The sequence below is a fragment of the Taudactylus pleione genome, unplaced genomic scaffold, assembly GCF_031769625.1.
Source record: "Taudactylus pleione unplaced genomic scaffold, aTauple2 ptg000017l, whole genome shotgun sequence".
NCBI classification, from domain to species: Eukaryota; Metazoa; Chordata; class Amphibia; order Anura; family Myobatrachidae; genus Taudactylus; species Taudactylus pleione.
The window spans coordinates 17,714,800-17,730,131 of NW_028284419.1; the positions used below are offsets into that span (position 1 = coordinate 17,714,800).

Consider the following 15,332-nt stretch of genomic DNA (forward strand, 5'->3'; position numbering starts at 1 on the left):
TGCTGAAGGTGCGTTTTTTGGTGCACTTTAAAGCTTTATTTTAGTGATTTAGAACTATGCTTGTACCCATTTTCATGTACCCCAAATTTGATGGGACTACTTACTTTGCCCCAAAAAAGTTGCAAAATGCTCTTCTTCACCACTCGCTCAAAGATGCAAAATAGCGCCGAGTTTCGCCGAGTCCCGTTTTTGCCAATTTGGAATTGGATACGGGCAGACACGCGCGATACATTTTCGCGCAGAAAAGCGTCAAAAAGTCCGGCAACTGACTTTTCGCTCCTAATTGAATACGGGCCTAAATGTTGAATATTGCAAATATTAATGCTATTTGATATATCATTTTGTATTGTGTTCCTTATATTATAATCTTGTCTCTCAAACAGGATATTTATTCCTATCAGTCATATTGTGCTCAGAAAATATACATTGACAGTAAGAAATCAGACATGGTTTTTTATTTTTTATTTTTATACAAAGAACCAGCTTTAGTTCTCCCCAATCCACATCGCTGATAGTGTTTTATGATGCACAGTCAATCAGTGAAGATGGAGCACATCAATTTAAAATAATCTTATGTAAGCAGTACAGTATTTTAAATAATATACTTTATTCACATTATCATTTAGTTTGTTATAAAAATGTCAGATAAAACAGAACCTTAGTAAAAGTCTATGTTACCTAATGCTACATGTCTGGTACAAGCATCAGAAATTGCACAGTAGTTCATTTAGGTAGACAATACATTTTACTTATTCCAGTTTTTCAGGATCTTCTCAGCAGCATCAAATGTTTCATCTTGCTATATAAAAACAAAGAAAATATAGCATTAATGTATAATATTATATTTTAGTAAACAATGATAATCGTATGCTGGGTACACACTGGCAGACATACTGGCCGACTGCCCATACACTTGCTGCAGAGGTTGCAGGGTGGGGGTGGGGACACGCGGCTAGATTATGGTTGTTCAGTGTGTATGAACGACCATCATCTACAGACATATCTGGTAAGAGTGTACCCAGCTTAATAAGTTTGGATGCCACATGGGTCTGCAGAGACTTGACAACCTTCTGCGACTAGATGCAATGTAGTTTTAGGGCTTGTACACATGCAGCACCTAAAGGGCCTGATTCTGAGTCGGACGCAGACTGAAGGCAATGCTGACCTTCACGTAGTTGAGAGATTTGCTACTGCGCATGCGCAACAAATCCTGTAAACCCAGATGACACATGTGTTACCCTGAGTGTACGCACTAGAGTGCTATTGTGATCGGCTCAAACGGTGTCAGAAATCGAGCGACAAAGTGATGGGCCTTCCTGTGCGGTGGCCTGAATTGAACACAAAAAAAGTCTGTCTCATGGGCATATTATGGGAGAGTTGCGGGTGTGGCAGTAAAAGCATCTGTGCTCTCAGACATAGAGCACACACAGAGGCCATGTTCAGATAGAGAAATAGCACCTGCTATAGGGCTGGTGCAAGTGTAGATGGTGCACGTGATGGTGTGCCAGTGTAGATGGTGCCTGTGATGGTGTGCCAGTGTAGATGGTGCCTGTGATGGTGTGCGGAGAATCTGTTACACTGAAAGTGGAGAGCTCAGGGATTGGACATACAGATGCCGGCTACTACACCAGGGGAGCGCTGATATTAGCATTTGCATATAATCGCTCCCATGACTCCACCAACAGACGCAAGAGCGGTCTGAGCAGCATCCACGTCTGAATCAGGCCCAAAGTGCATTGTGAATGTAGTGCCATAAGGACATACTAAATGAATGTATAGCATAGTGAAAATAGAGTAGGGAGCAACCTCATTAAATCCATAACACTTTCTTCCACATATTGTCACATAACTATACTCTCTGTGGGGCTGATACAGACTTAAACCCAAGTCAGCATTTTCTGCACAGAAGTAAATGTGTATTTTGGTCTGTACCTGTACGCATGGTTTTATACCCATCATCATCAGTGCACATTTGTACCATCCTATACTAGGCGCAAAACATATGCACAACTGTGCATAGCCCAGAGGTTCCCAAACTCCGCCATTACAGTCCAGGTTTTAAGGATATCCATGCTGGAGTCCAGATGGTTAAATCAAATTGACTGAGGTACTAATTAAGTGTGTCTGTTCTCAAGCATGGATATAAATTAAAAGAGGACTGTAACGATGGAGTTTGGGAACCTTTAGCATAGCTCGTAATTCAGTCTACACATCCACACTGAAGTTCAGGCCCATTACAACCCGCTTACTCCTCTTCAGACGCAAGTGGAAATATGACTGGATTATGTACTACTAAGCATTGTCTGTACGTCTGTTCAGGGTCTGCGGTGTGAGAAAACACACATACAGTATTACGCTCTACCACAATCTGAATCAGTCCTTGTGTCAGGAATACTGCATGCAGTAATAAAATGAGGCAGTGTTTTATTACACTAGCAAAAGGTAAATTTTTCTATCTGTTCCAATACAATCCATTCTGTTGCTGCTGTAATGTCAGCAAATATGTATGCTGGTTATCTGCAAACTGGACTACTGTAACTTCCTCTTATCTGGCCCTCCCTGCCTCCCACCTCTGTCCACAAAAATCTGACCTCAATCCTGCTGCCCGGCTCATCATCCTCTGCAAACATACTTACTCTGCCTCCCCACTCCAACAAGCCCTACACTGGCGCCCCTTCCCCATCAGAATCCAATTCAAACTTCTTACACTTACATACAAAAGCCTTCCCCCATTCCTCTCCCATTTACATCTCTGACCCTACCTCTGTTCATACTCCCTCCCACCCACTTCACTCCACAAATGAATGCTGCCTCTCTTCCCAATTGATTACTAACTCCTACTCCCGTCTCCAAGATTTTGCCCGTGCAGTTTCTTACCTATGGAATTCTCTCCCTATCAGACTCTCCACCACTCTACAAAACATCAAACGGGCTCTCAAGACCCACTTTTGTTTATCAAAGCCTTCCAGCACTCATCCTAACACACTGGTCCATGCTCCTTGCTCTCTGTCTCTCCCCCCTGTGACACCCCTGTCTGTCTGCCCATCCTCTTTAGACTGTAAGCGCTCACGAGGGTCCTCTTCCCTCATTTATACCATCATCTCCTCCCCACTGCCTACACCACCTAACCCTTGGGTTCTACCTCCCTATTGCTTATTTGGGTATGATGACTGCTGATGCAGTAATGATTATAAACCATGTCCATGTCCTGCAATGTTCTGTACTGTAAGTCACTTCTTTCTTGTTTTGTTCATACTGTTTGCTTATGTACTTTGTAAGGCGCTGCTGCTTGCGCCATATAAATAAAGTATAATAATAATCCAAATTAAATTATTGCATTCTGAAATTAAATAGAAGCTTAACACTACCAATAAAGATACCCTTATTATGAAGCTTACCGTATATACTCGAGTATAAGCCGAGTTTTTCAGCACAAAAAATGTGCTGAAAAAGTCCCCCTCGGCTTATACTCGAGTCAAGTGTAGCGCTGACCGGACGGAGTTCGGTCAGCGCTACACACTGCCAAACACATAGCCGCCAGAGCCGGCAGCTATGTGTTTGCTGTAATCAGCAGCCGCTGAGAGTCTGTCAGACTCTCAGCGGCTGCTGCTGCTCCCACTGCGGGAGCCATCTTCAGGCTCCCGCAGTGGGTGATGGGAGACACGTCGTCATGACGACGTCTCTCCCATGCAAAGCGGCCGGAGGAGCGGACAGTGGCGGGACCAGGAGCGGACAGCGGCGGGACCATGAGCGGGAGTTTCAGGTAAGTGTTTTTTTTTTTTTTTATTGTTATCACGTCTCTCTCTACTAGGGGGGGGGGGGGGGTACGACTACAGGGGGCACTACCAGGGGGCGATGACTGCAGGGGGCACTACCAGGGGGCGATGACTACAGGGGGCACTACCAGGGGGCGATGACTACAGGGGGCACTACCAGGGGGCATTATCAGGGGGCGATTACTACAGGGGGCACTAAAAGGGGGGAATACCACTGGGGGAACTACCAGGGGGGGATTACTACAGGGGGCACTACCAGGGGGGGATTACTACAGGGGGCACTAAAAGGGGGGATTACTACAGGGGGCACTACCAGGGGGGATTACTACAGGGAGCACTAAAAGGGATTACTACAGGGGGCACTAAAAGGCGGGATTACTACCAGGGGGGGATTACTACTGGGGGCACAACCAGGGGGAATTACTACTGGGGGCACTACCAGCTGTTGCCATTTCCCACACTAGGCTTATACTCGAGTCAGTAAGTTTTCCCAGTTTTTTTGGGTAAAAGTAGGTACCTCGGCTTATATTCGGGTCGACTTATACTCGAGTATATACGGTAATTAGAAAAAACAGGCATTTATAATGGATGCGATTCCACAGAAGCCTGCAACAAGGGAAGACATGTAATGGTAATGTTGTATGCTTTCTAAAAGGTTTAATGCATACACACACTGCATATCATGGTCCTTTAGCATTAGCTGACAAACTGGTTGAGTCCAATTTTGCCTGAAAAAATTAAAGATTAATTCCATATATACAACTCACTGCTTAAGTCATATGTAACCATCAAAGATAAATACAGCGCATACCTTGTCAGGTTCTCAATAAATACACTCTAACACAGATTCACTGATAATAAAATATATATATGTATTTATTACAAAATATAACATTTAATTAATCATAAATCAGGCAAAAAAATTCCATATAGAGAAATTATAAAATTAGGGGAATCTAATACCGGTATACAAAATAGACAATACAGGACTACAAAAAAGGACAACATGCAGTGTGACTGTTTTCGGGGTGTCCCAATTATGGTACACCTTATAGGGATGTGCCTCTTCTGTGTAATGAGAGGTAACTGGTTAAAATAAAAGGTGACATGCTGGTGGCGTTTTACTCACCTTTTGAGCAGTATAAATCTGCTGTATTTAACCAGTAAGTGGTCCAAATTCTGAATGAGAGTACAGCTTGTGTATTGTCTATTTTGTATACCGGTATTAGATTCCCCCTAATTTTACAATTTCTTTATATGGAATTGTTTAGCCTGATTTTTGATGAATTTTATATTTCTTAATAAATACTATATATATATATATATATATATATATATATTTATCAGTAAATCTGTGTCACAGTGTATTTATTGAGACCTGACAAGGTATGCGCTGCATTTATCTTTGATGGTTATTGTGATTTCTAGGTAAGCTCATGCAGTACTTACATATATATGGCAGAAACTTGTCATCCAACCCTCTCTCAGAAAGCGCAGCCTTCACCACCTTTTTCGGCTTAAGTCGTATGTGCCTACTCTCCCGGAACGTCTGGGAGACTCCAGAATATCGGGTGGCAATCCCGGAAGAGTGGGCAAGTCTCCCACAGCCACTTGGAAAGTGAGCGCTCCAGGCGGCTAGATGACGCAATTCACGCTGAATCACGTCATTGTGATCACGCCCCCACATCACAATGCCAATAATTGCAGTATTGTATAGCAGAGGGTTGGGCCATGATAATGCAATTATGCCATTATGCCTCCGCACCGCTCTCTTAGCCACGCCATACTCTACCCCTGCATCACCAACCTGGCTACTCAGAGGGGGCAGCCAGAAACTGGCAGCTATGGCTTAAGTAGCTGGAAATAAAACACTATTATTAGGTATATAATCCTCAAAAAAGTGGTGTCACAATGGTCTTGCTGTCATTTTTGGATGCAATTATGTTGCATGTATTATATGTAACCTTATTAACTTAACTGCAAAGTAAAACAATGATAAGGAGAGGTATATTCAATTAGGTGCAAGAATAGAAAAAATCCTGCACCTGTGGGGTTTTTCCTGCAAGTGGGGGATTTTTGCTCTTCAGTTAGGTGCAGAGTTTTTCAGTTTTTGAGCACCGGGAGGTATTTTTCCCTCGCACCTCCAGCGCAAGTCTGATTTTTCCTAAAATCATTAATTTTAGGAAAACTCAGCGGGACACCCCGAGGACTAATTAAGCAATTGGAAGTTTCCAATTAGCTTAATTAGTCCTTAATTACTCACCTTCCGAAGCGGTCTTCTTCCTCCAGCGTCGGGAGCCGGGTCTTCTGCATCAGGGTAAGTAGGTCAGTGTGTATGAGTGTTTGTGTGTGTGTGACCTCGACCCCCCCCCTTCCTGTGTAAGTGTATACCCCACAGCATCCCCCGGGGACTCCCAGCAGCCCCCTCCCTAGTGACAAGTTGGAGGGCACCGGGAGCCGCGGAGACTACCGGAGACCCCCTGGACATGTAAGTATATATATTTTTTTCTTTTTTTTTTTTCACGTGCCTCCGGCTTTTTTAGCTCCGAGCACCCCATGACCACTTCTTTTTAATTGGATACCACGGGTATTAGGAGCGCACATACCTGCGGTAATCCAAAATTGGGTGCAAGGTTTTTTTACCTCACTAAACCTAGCACCCAATTGGATATACCCCAAAGCCAAGCAAGCATTTTATCACTCCGATGTCCACTATAAGTCACTGTTCCACTGGAATCTGTGCCTAATATTTTCAGTAAGACCACTTATCTCTCTAATGAATATGCACATTCATTGTGCACAACCCTTTAACAATACTGTAAAGCCTTACCTTGATAAAGCAGAAACGTATATACTTTTCAAATTGTTTTCTAGACTCTGGTCCACAAAATGCTGTTATTGGTATAGCGGCTAGTTTCTAGAATAGATTTAAAGTATACAACTGAAATGTTAGCGTTATAGGTTTACAGTCACACAGATGTGTCACACTTTTTAGAACGTAAAACTAGAAGTTATTTTCTTTAATATAAGACCCTGCAATTTGTTTCACTGTGAGGTTCAGCAGAATGTAACATATATTAAATCAGAGTTAGTGGCTCTCCAACAGTTGTGACACTAAGGGCCTGATTCAGAGCCGGACGCAATTAGCGCTCGCTCGTTCAGAAAAAGGGGGTAGCTATTCAAATGAACCGTTCGCTCTTTGCGGTCTGTTGACGCCTCCATGTCTGAACGTGCGAACAAAACATGCAGACGTTTATTTGAAAAATACGCCCCCTGGCCGCTCGCATCATACGTCATGTCCGCTATTTATTAGATTAATCGAGTACATCGATCAGCGTATGAACTGCTCGCTATTCTTGTGGTTGGTTTTTCCTACCACTATATTGCGAGCAGTTCTGACTATAAAACAACCAGGTGACGTGGTCAATGATGCTGCTGTTTTAATTATGCACACCCATAAAACGCCCGTTTTGACCTTTAAACACGCCTGCGTTCTTAATTCCACTCCCCGTTTTCAAGCACCTTCCCGTTACCACCCACATACGCCTCATCCTGTCACTCAAAGTAGCAGGCATTCGCTATATAGCGAACAACCGCACTGACTGGTTCGCGCATGCGTATTATAAACCGTACGCATGCGCAGATATGCGAACATCGCTCGGAACGAGCGTACTGCCGCTTACGAGCGGCTCTGAATCAGGCCCTAAGTCCCAGCACACCCTCCCTATGGTTACATGCTTTGGAACCGCAGAGTACCAAACCTACTCATTTAGATCATAATAGTGACCCCACTTCTGATTGGCTGATATTACCTAAATCTTTTGCAGGGCAGCTATCTAAAATAATATCAAGTTGTTCCCGTTGCATTACTTAATTGACTTTTACATTTGAAATACAGCAGGACAGAAGAGTCCCTTTTTATTTTTAAAGAGGAGAAACAAAAGATGTAAAAGGTCTTTGTATTTAATTCCATTACAATTTTGATTTTCTCATTTATGAATTACAGTCAATGCCGTTGTCGAAGCTGGATAACTGGCTGAGACAAGATCAGTTTAAAATTGAAGCGTGCGCGACGACATCTTGTGAATGGCAGCTAGACTCCATTTTAGAAACAAGAATCTGCAAGACGCCATTTTGCGACCAGCGTCACTTTAAGTTACAACTCACAAGCTAAGAACAGATGGCAATGTTTTTGATAATCTACCAAGGGCAACTAGAAGAACAGCCTCATGAGAAAAAGTAAATAGAATAGACAATGCACCAGAAACTGTGAGTGTTTTACATACAAATTGGGAATCCCTGTATGTAGACAAGTATAGTTGTGGCAATTGTAATATAACCCAGGCATTGATCTACACAATTGAATGTGTCTGAATCCTAAACAGGTTTTAGCCCCACACCCAGACAGTATGGCCCCAGCTTCACAGCTGGAGGTAACACATTTGCATTGCAGTCTGAAACTGTGAGTGAGGAATGATATGTGTGTGTATGTATGTACGTGTATATATATATATATATATATATATATATGTTAAGTCCATCATAGATGGAATCTCATGCATAAACACCGCACATTACGCACAATTGAGCTGCTAACATGACGCCCAGTAGCAAATGCACAATATCCTGCATGCGAATGCTGTTTATTAGCATCATGCGATTGAATCTTTCACCATTTCACATACACACATTAATACGCACAATTGCGCTGTTAACTAATTGCATATTAGCGAATGCTTAAGATCCTGTATGAAAACGCTGGTTGTTAGCTTCATGCGCACGCATCTGCCCCAAGTTAACTAGAGTCTTTACATCACACATTACATATCCACATAAAAGGTTTAATGCGCTTTAAAGTATAAGATTTAAGTTGGTTCAGTTAGTTTAAATGCTGTGAAATAAAGATATTTGATAACTAAGGTTTTATACATGCTAAGAGAGCTGTGTTTGGTTTCGTACTGATGCGTACTCTTTCAACAGAATTCCGGTACTATCGGTGTGCAGATCGCATCATGCATTCTCAACTTATGGACCGCAGAGACTACAAGCAACAAAATGTATATTTTATGAACAACTGTTAGGATGACTGTTAGGGTGCGGGAGGGCAGAGACCCCCTGTTGTTGGAGGCTGGGTTGAGTCTATTTGAACCAGCCTGTTAAACGCTCTGTAACAGATGGTTCCCCCATGGGAACCAATGGCATAAGCAAGAAACTTCTCTATTGTCCTGTCTATTCTGGGGGGGTATAAACATGTGTGCTCAAACACTGGGTCTTTAGTCTTCTTGCTGAATGCTGATTGACAAAGGTTTTTTTCCTGAATGACGGGATCTGGTCCAGAGCGCATGCGTATGTATACTGTACTTGGGGTCTGTATAATTCCTTTACCTCTAATTGTGTATGGATCAATAGCGTGTAACTGACTGTACTTTTTACTTGAATAATACTTCGGAACCACACGTTCCAAGTCTGGAGTCTTTTATTTACTGTATGACTGCGTACGCAAATTGGCATTATCCTTAGAGGTTTATAGATAGGATTTTAGAAGGTACAGGCAGGGGTATATAGAGGTTCTGATCCAATATCGCCACCGTATTATCTTGTGTATGTATACCTTCCAACATTTAGGAGCAGATTCAATAAGCCCCACCTCCTATCTTCCCAAACTCTGCCTGATCAGACCACCAGTTGAGTCTGCAAATTAGGACTATCCTTCCAAAATTGGGACAGTTAGGAAGTACGTGTATATGACAGTTCATTACATTATTATATTGTTTACAAACAGGGTAATACTACTATAGTATTTACTACTAGCACTTCCAAGTTGCACATACACCTTTTTGTGCTGTGTGTTTTTTCCTCTATATGTTAGGGCCGCAAGTGTGTCTAACTGCAGATGAGCTGCTTACAAGTTAGTTGGTGTAAAACTATAGGTGTGTATGGGTGTGTGTGTGTGTGTGTTTTAAAAACAAAACAGAGGATCTACCACGTGTGAGAATGATATTACCCACCTTGGTTTTAATCATCCACTTCACAAATTTATAATCATATGGTTCATTGTCCGTCATATGAGAAAGATCCACACCTTCAATAGATAATAAAGTGATTTAAGATAGATGTGTTATATTTCTATGGAGCCCTTTACCTGACTAGTTACTAACCATTCATATACTCACAACACAGTCAACTGAATTTAATAGGCAGGATTTGACACTGTTGACAAAGTCTATTCACTGGGCTGTCATAACCAAGCTGCATTTATGTTCTCCTCTTATTTAAAGAATTTCCTTCCGTATCAACTCTTCCACCTACAACCCCTTTTCTCTTTAATTGAATATGCATGTCTTCTATTTACCGATTTCCAATAGATGCTATTTTTCTTGTGTTTATAGGTATATAATATTGTAATTTTTTAAATAGAATTTGGACTATTTATAATTGTTACTTTTTTGTATCTTTTGTTCCACTAAATACAAAAATAGAAATAGAAATGTTATTTTGTGTTCTATCCTTTCGGTATATAGTTTTGGAAATATGCAAAAAATCCACAAGGTGGCAGCAGATAACAGTAGAACAGCATATTGTAAATCAGTCACCAATTGTACACTCCTGCAATGATCGCCTACAGACATGTCAGTCTGTCATTACAAGGAAAAAAGCACAGTAAAACTAATGTTGGAGCGCTAATGGTGAGGGTGTATAACATTAAAAAGGTGAGCAGCTGTAAATGAGAGGATGGTAAATCCTCAATAGATAGCACAGTACATACAAACAAGAGTAAACAGCGCTCGACTAGTAAAAATACAATTACTGTTTTAATATTGATGAATAGGTAATAAACCTTAATCAGCACATTGCTAGCATAGAATCATAAAAAAATAAATTAAGAATGTACACATCCTTCATTAATCTCTCAGATAATAAGTCTTGATCACATAGAGAACAAGTTCATGTATCCATGTATTAAGTATAGGTTATAATGTGGATTAATGTCCAGCCAAATAATTACCCAGTCCAATGTCCACATAGGTGTGAGGTCCATTTGGCAATGCTGGTATGCTAGTGCACAATAGGTTCCCCCAAACACAGGTGTGTGAAGGACTGTTGGGACAGGTCCAGTGTCCAAATATACCAGGGTCCAGTTAGCGAATCTGCAATTCGCACAGTAAGGTCTACTATACATGGGAGAGGTGAAGGATACATGTGTGTGGGGTGGCGGGCTGGGCCCGAGCTTAGTTCTCTATGGCCGTTATATAGATGACCTTTTTATTATTTGGGATGGGTCCCTCACATCTGCACAGTCCTTCATTTCTTCACTGAATTCTAATAATTACAACCTTCACTTCACTTAGACGTTTCACCGTCAATTTGTTAATTTTCTGGATGTGTCCTTGGAGATATATCAAAATAGAATTGTAAAAAGTAATAACATTAAAGGAGGTGGGGACTAATGCTTATCTACATTTTAAGAGTTCACATCAGATAGCATGGAAACGGAATATTCCCAAGGGCCAACTTATGCGCTTGAGAAGAAATTGCTCGGACCTTACTAGTTTCAAATCACAAGCAGATAACATGAAGCATTCTCTGAGGTAATTTCTATGGATAGAGGATCACTCCTAAAAACCAAAAAGAATAAAACCTCGAACTATGACAACAACAGAGAGAGGAATAGCCTTTATTTCAACTTATAATGACTCCCATAATGAAATAAAGAACATCATAGCAAAAAACTATGGTATTTTAAGACAGGATAGGATCCTAGGTGGGGTGATTCCCCCCAGACCTGTGTTTACCTTCAGACGGAAAAAATCCTTGAAAAATATGTTAGCTCCGAGTTTTTTAAGACCATCTGAAAGAACCAATATGGGTGTCACCTGGCTTCCGTCTCGACCATTAGGGTGTTTTATATGTGGGAGTAATAGATGCAAGACTTCTGAACACACAACCAATGGTATCAAAAATAGCGCTATACCTAATAGTGAGGAGACCTACACAATCAAAGAGTTCATTAACTGTAACTACAAGTTTGTTGGATATATGTACTCACATGTGGTTGCAATCTAAAACACGTGGGTAGGACAACTCAGTGCCTTAAAATTAGGTTTATGGAACATCGGAGAAATGTTATTAATAGACTACCGTCCCATAGCGTATCCCGACATTTTAATGAGTTTCATAATGGAGACCCCTGTTCTTTCAAACTTACTACTATTAAGAAGATTTCCATCACCCCCAGAGGAGGGGGCCGGTTTAGATTATTGTGCAAACAAGAACTATTCTGGATATTCAGAATGGATTCTCTGTATCCGAGAGGCCTAAACAAAATGATAGAATTGAACTCAGGGCCTGATTCAGACCCGGTCGCAAGCGCTGAGCGCTCGCAACCGGGTCGATGGTGGCCCAGAGCGCATGCGCACAACGGAGCCGGCTCCGCCGTGCGCATGCGCGAGACCCGGATAGCGACGGCCAAGCCGTTGCTCCGGGTCTCGTACCAAAGGGGGCGTGCTGTCGATGATGAGTGACAGCACGCCCCCTTTGGTGGGCGGGCCGGGGGAGTGGCTGCCCAGACGGAGGCGTTCCCCTGGGAATACCTACCGTCTGGGGCCGGCCCCACTGACATCACAAGTGATGTCAGTGGGAGAGTTTTCGGCTGTTAGAGCCGAAAGCTCTCTGGGGCTTGCGGCAACGAGACCCTACCACAAGGTTCTCGTCGCAAGCCCGATGATGGTCGCGATGGTTTTGACCATCGCGACCATCATCATGGCCGCTCGCTATAGCTGTGGGTGGCAACCCACAGCTATGCGAGTGGCCAGGAGACCGTTCCGAAAAATTAAAAATGTCCGTCCCTGAATCAGGCCCTCTGTTCCTAGTTAACACCTACATGTTTGTTCCCTTGGGTTCTTGATGACCATTAGTTTTGAGACCAATAGATTTACAATCTACCCCCTCCCTTTGTCCCAATGCCTGATCTTAGCTTCTAATGAGTTTATTCTTTCTCCCATGTTATGTGCCATGGAAGAATTATCCATTTATTGAGGTTGAAGAAATCTTCATCCAAATTGTATCCAGGTGGCATATATATATATATATATATATTTATTATTTATTTATTACCAGTTATTTATATAGCGCACACATATTCCGCAGCGCTTTACAGAGAATAGTTGGCCATTCACATCAGTCCCTGCCCCAGTGGAGCTTACAATCTATATTCCCTATCACATGGAGCCAAATAATACCAGTATATTTTTGGAGTGTGGGAGGAAACCGGAGTACCCGGAGGAAACCCACGCAAGCACAGGGAGAATATACAAACCCCACACAGTTAGGGCCGTGGTGGGAATCGAACCCACGACCTCAGTGCTGTGAGGCGGTAACGCTAACCATTACACCGTCTGTGCTATATTATATTATAATATATATATATATTTATTGTTTGTATTAAATCAGCTATAGATGGAAATTCCCTTGAAAACATTTTATGTACTACTGCAGGGGACATAATTGTGAGCAATCTTCCATCTATAGTTTTCCTATGTAATTACGTTTTTCAGATATTATGTATTGGTTTTATTCATTTAGATTCTATTTGTTCAGAATAGATGTCTGAACGGATCATATCTGGGTTTGACACTGTTGTTCCCTTTAATCACGATCCTATCAAGACAGCTCACGTGATTACCTTCAGTAGCGTGTTCCATAGCGACATCTGTATCACGTGACAAACTCTCAGATCATGTGAGCGGAACGTCTGTATACATCCAGCCTCTGCAGCATGTGACGGAGGGAAGATCACGTGAACATGGCTGGATCAAGACTATGACGGTATTCCCCCTCTCAACACACGTATGTTTGTTTACATCACATGGACGGAGAGGACCAGGTCTGGTAAGTGGCGGTAACCTTGGTATTAGATTAATGAATAAGAAAGATGTATGAATCCACATTTGGATAGGTCTGTCGACCTTAGAGGTTTTTTTTTTGTATGTGTTTATAATGTTGTTTAAATGTGTTTTATATAAGTAGTAGGCTTAAGTGCAACAGCTGCTAATTAGCAGTCATTTTAGAATAGGAGTATAAATAGCTCTTACGGCCATAATACCAACACCTTTCATAAAGCTGTGATTTGGACACAGCGAAACGCGTCAGTAATTGGCTGCCACACTTGACATTACTCCTCCTGATCCAGAGAAATGCTTGCTGCATTACACTGCTGTGCTTGGCAGGTGAACATTACCATACCAGCCTTCTATTGGACCTGTGCCCTGGGGAGCTTACTGTGCGAATTGCAGAATCGCTAACTGGACCCTGGTATATTTGGACATTGGACCTGTCCCAACAGTCTTTCACACACCTGTGTTTGGGGGAACCTATTGTGCACTAGCATACCAGCATTGCCAAACGGACCTCATACCTATGTGGATATTAATCCACATTATACCCTATACTTAATACATGAATACATGAACTTGTTCTCTATGTGACCAGTGTCACGACCCTGTCTAGTTGTCACCTTTTTGCCTTGAGACTTACCCCTGTCAGCTGTCCCATGGATCTGTGTTTGTAGTTCTCCTGGGGGATCTGCTCTGACTTCTCTATGCATTCCTGTCACAGTGATTACTGCACCTGGTCTCTCCTGTCTGTGAGCACTGCTAGCCCTGATTGGAGTCACAGGTGTAGTTCTGATTCTCAGAGCTGCAGAGATGAATACTCCCTCTGCATGTTGTGCCTTCCACCACTCAGAATGCTACTGCCAGACCACCTGTCCATATCCACCAATTGCTGCCAGACCCAGGGTATAAGTTTCCTCCCCTGATAGCATTCTGGGCCTGAACATCTCGTCTTCCCGTGGTGTATGGTTCATGCTGTTTCTGCATTTCAAGTGTATCCCTGAAACCTGCTACAGCAACCCCCGATGCTTCCAGAAAACCTGCTACAGTAATACCTGGCATCCAATCATCCTGTTACAGCAATATCTGGCCTGTGCTCTGCTGCTAGTCCTACTCCTGGTTGGTCCCTGGCACTCTGTAAACCTGCATCGTGTCACCCTGCCTTGCTTCCTGCTGTGGTTCAACTCCTGCTCCTTTTACCTACCTACTCCCTCCCTGAACCTAAAATTCCCAAACCTACCCATTCCTTCCTGAAACATGTTATTCCCAATTATCCAATCCAGCCTGCACCTGAGTTCCAACCTTGTCACAGCATTTCCGGATCACCCTGTTTAACCCTCGTCTCAGCATTACCTGATTTCCCTTCAGCCATTGTCACGTTATTCCAGTCCAGAGTCAAGTTCCAAGCTCATCAGTTCTATCCACGTAGCCACCCAGCTACCAGCGTCTACCCACGGCTATCCAGCCGCTCCACGTAGCCACCCAGCTACCAGCGTCTACCCACGGCTATCCACCCGCTCCACGCAGCTACTAGCGTCTACCCATGGCTATCCAGCCACTCCACGTAGCCACCCAGCTACCAGCGTCCACCCACGGCTATCCTGCCGCTCCACGTAGCTACCCAGATACCAGCGTTTACCCACGGCTATCCAGCCGCTCCACGTAG

General features: G+C 42.8%; 1 protein-coding gene across 3 annotated transcripts in view; it reads right to left on the reverse strand.

Annotated features, from left to right (window-relative positions):
* Window positions 1–447: 447 nt before the first annotated feature.
* KYAT3 (kynurenine aminotransferase 3) overlaps window positions 448–15,332 on the reverse strand; it is an 82,415-nt gene continuing 67,530 nt past the window's right edge. For 2 of the 3 annotated variants that reach the window (XM_088482210.1, XM_088482211.1), the window contains 3 exons: window positions 9,785–9,858; window positions 6,607–6,693; window positions 448–799 (listed from right to left, as the gene is read on the reverse strand). In XM_088482210.1, the coding sequence (XP_088338336.1) occupies window positions 746–799; window positions 6,607–6,693; window positions 9,785–9,858 (215 nt within the window). In that variant the 3' untranslated portion in view covers window positions 448–745. The remainder of the gene's footprint in view (window positions 800–6,606; window positions 6,694–9,784; window positions 9,859–15,332) is intronic. The other variant, XM_088482212.1, reaches the window with a different exon arrangement.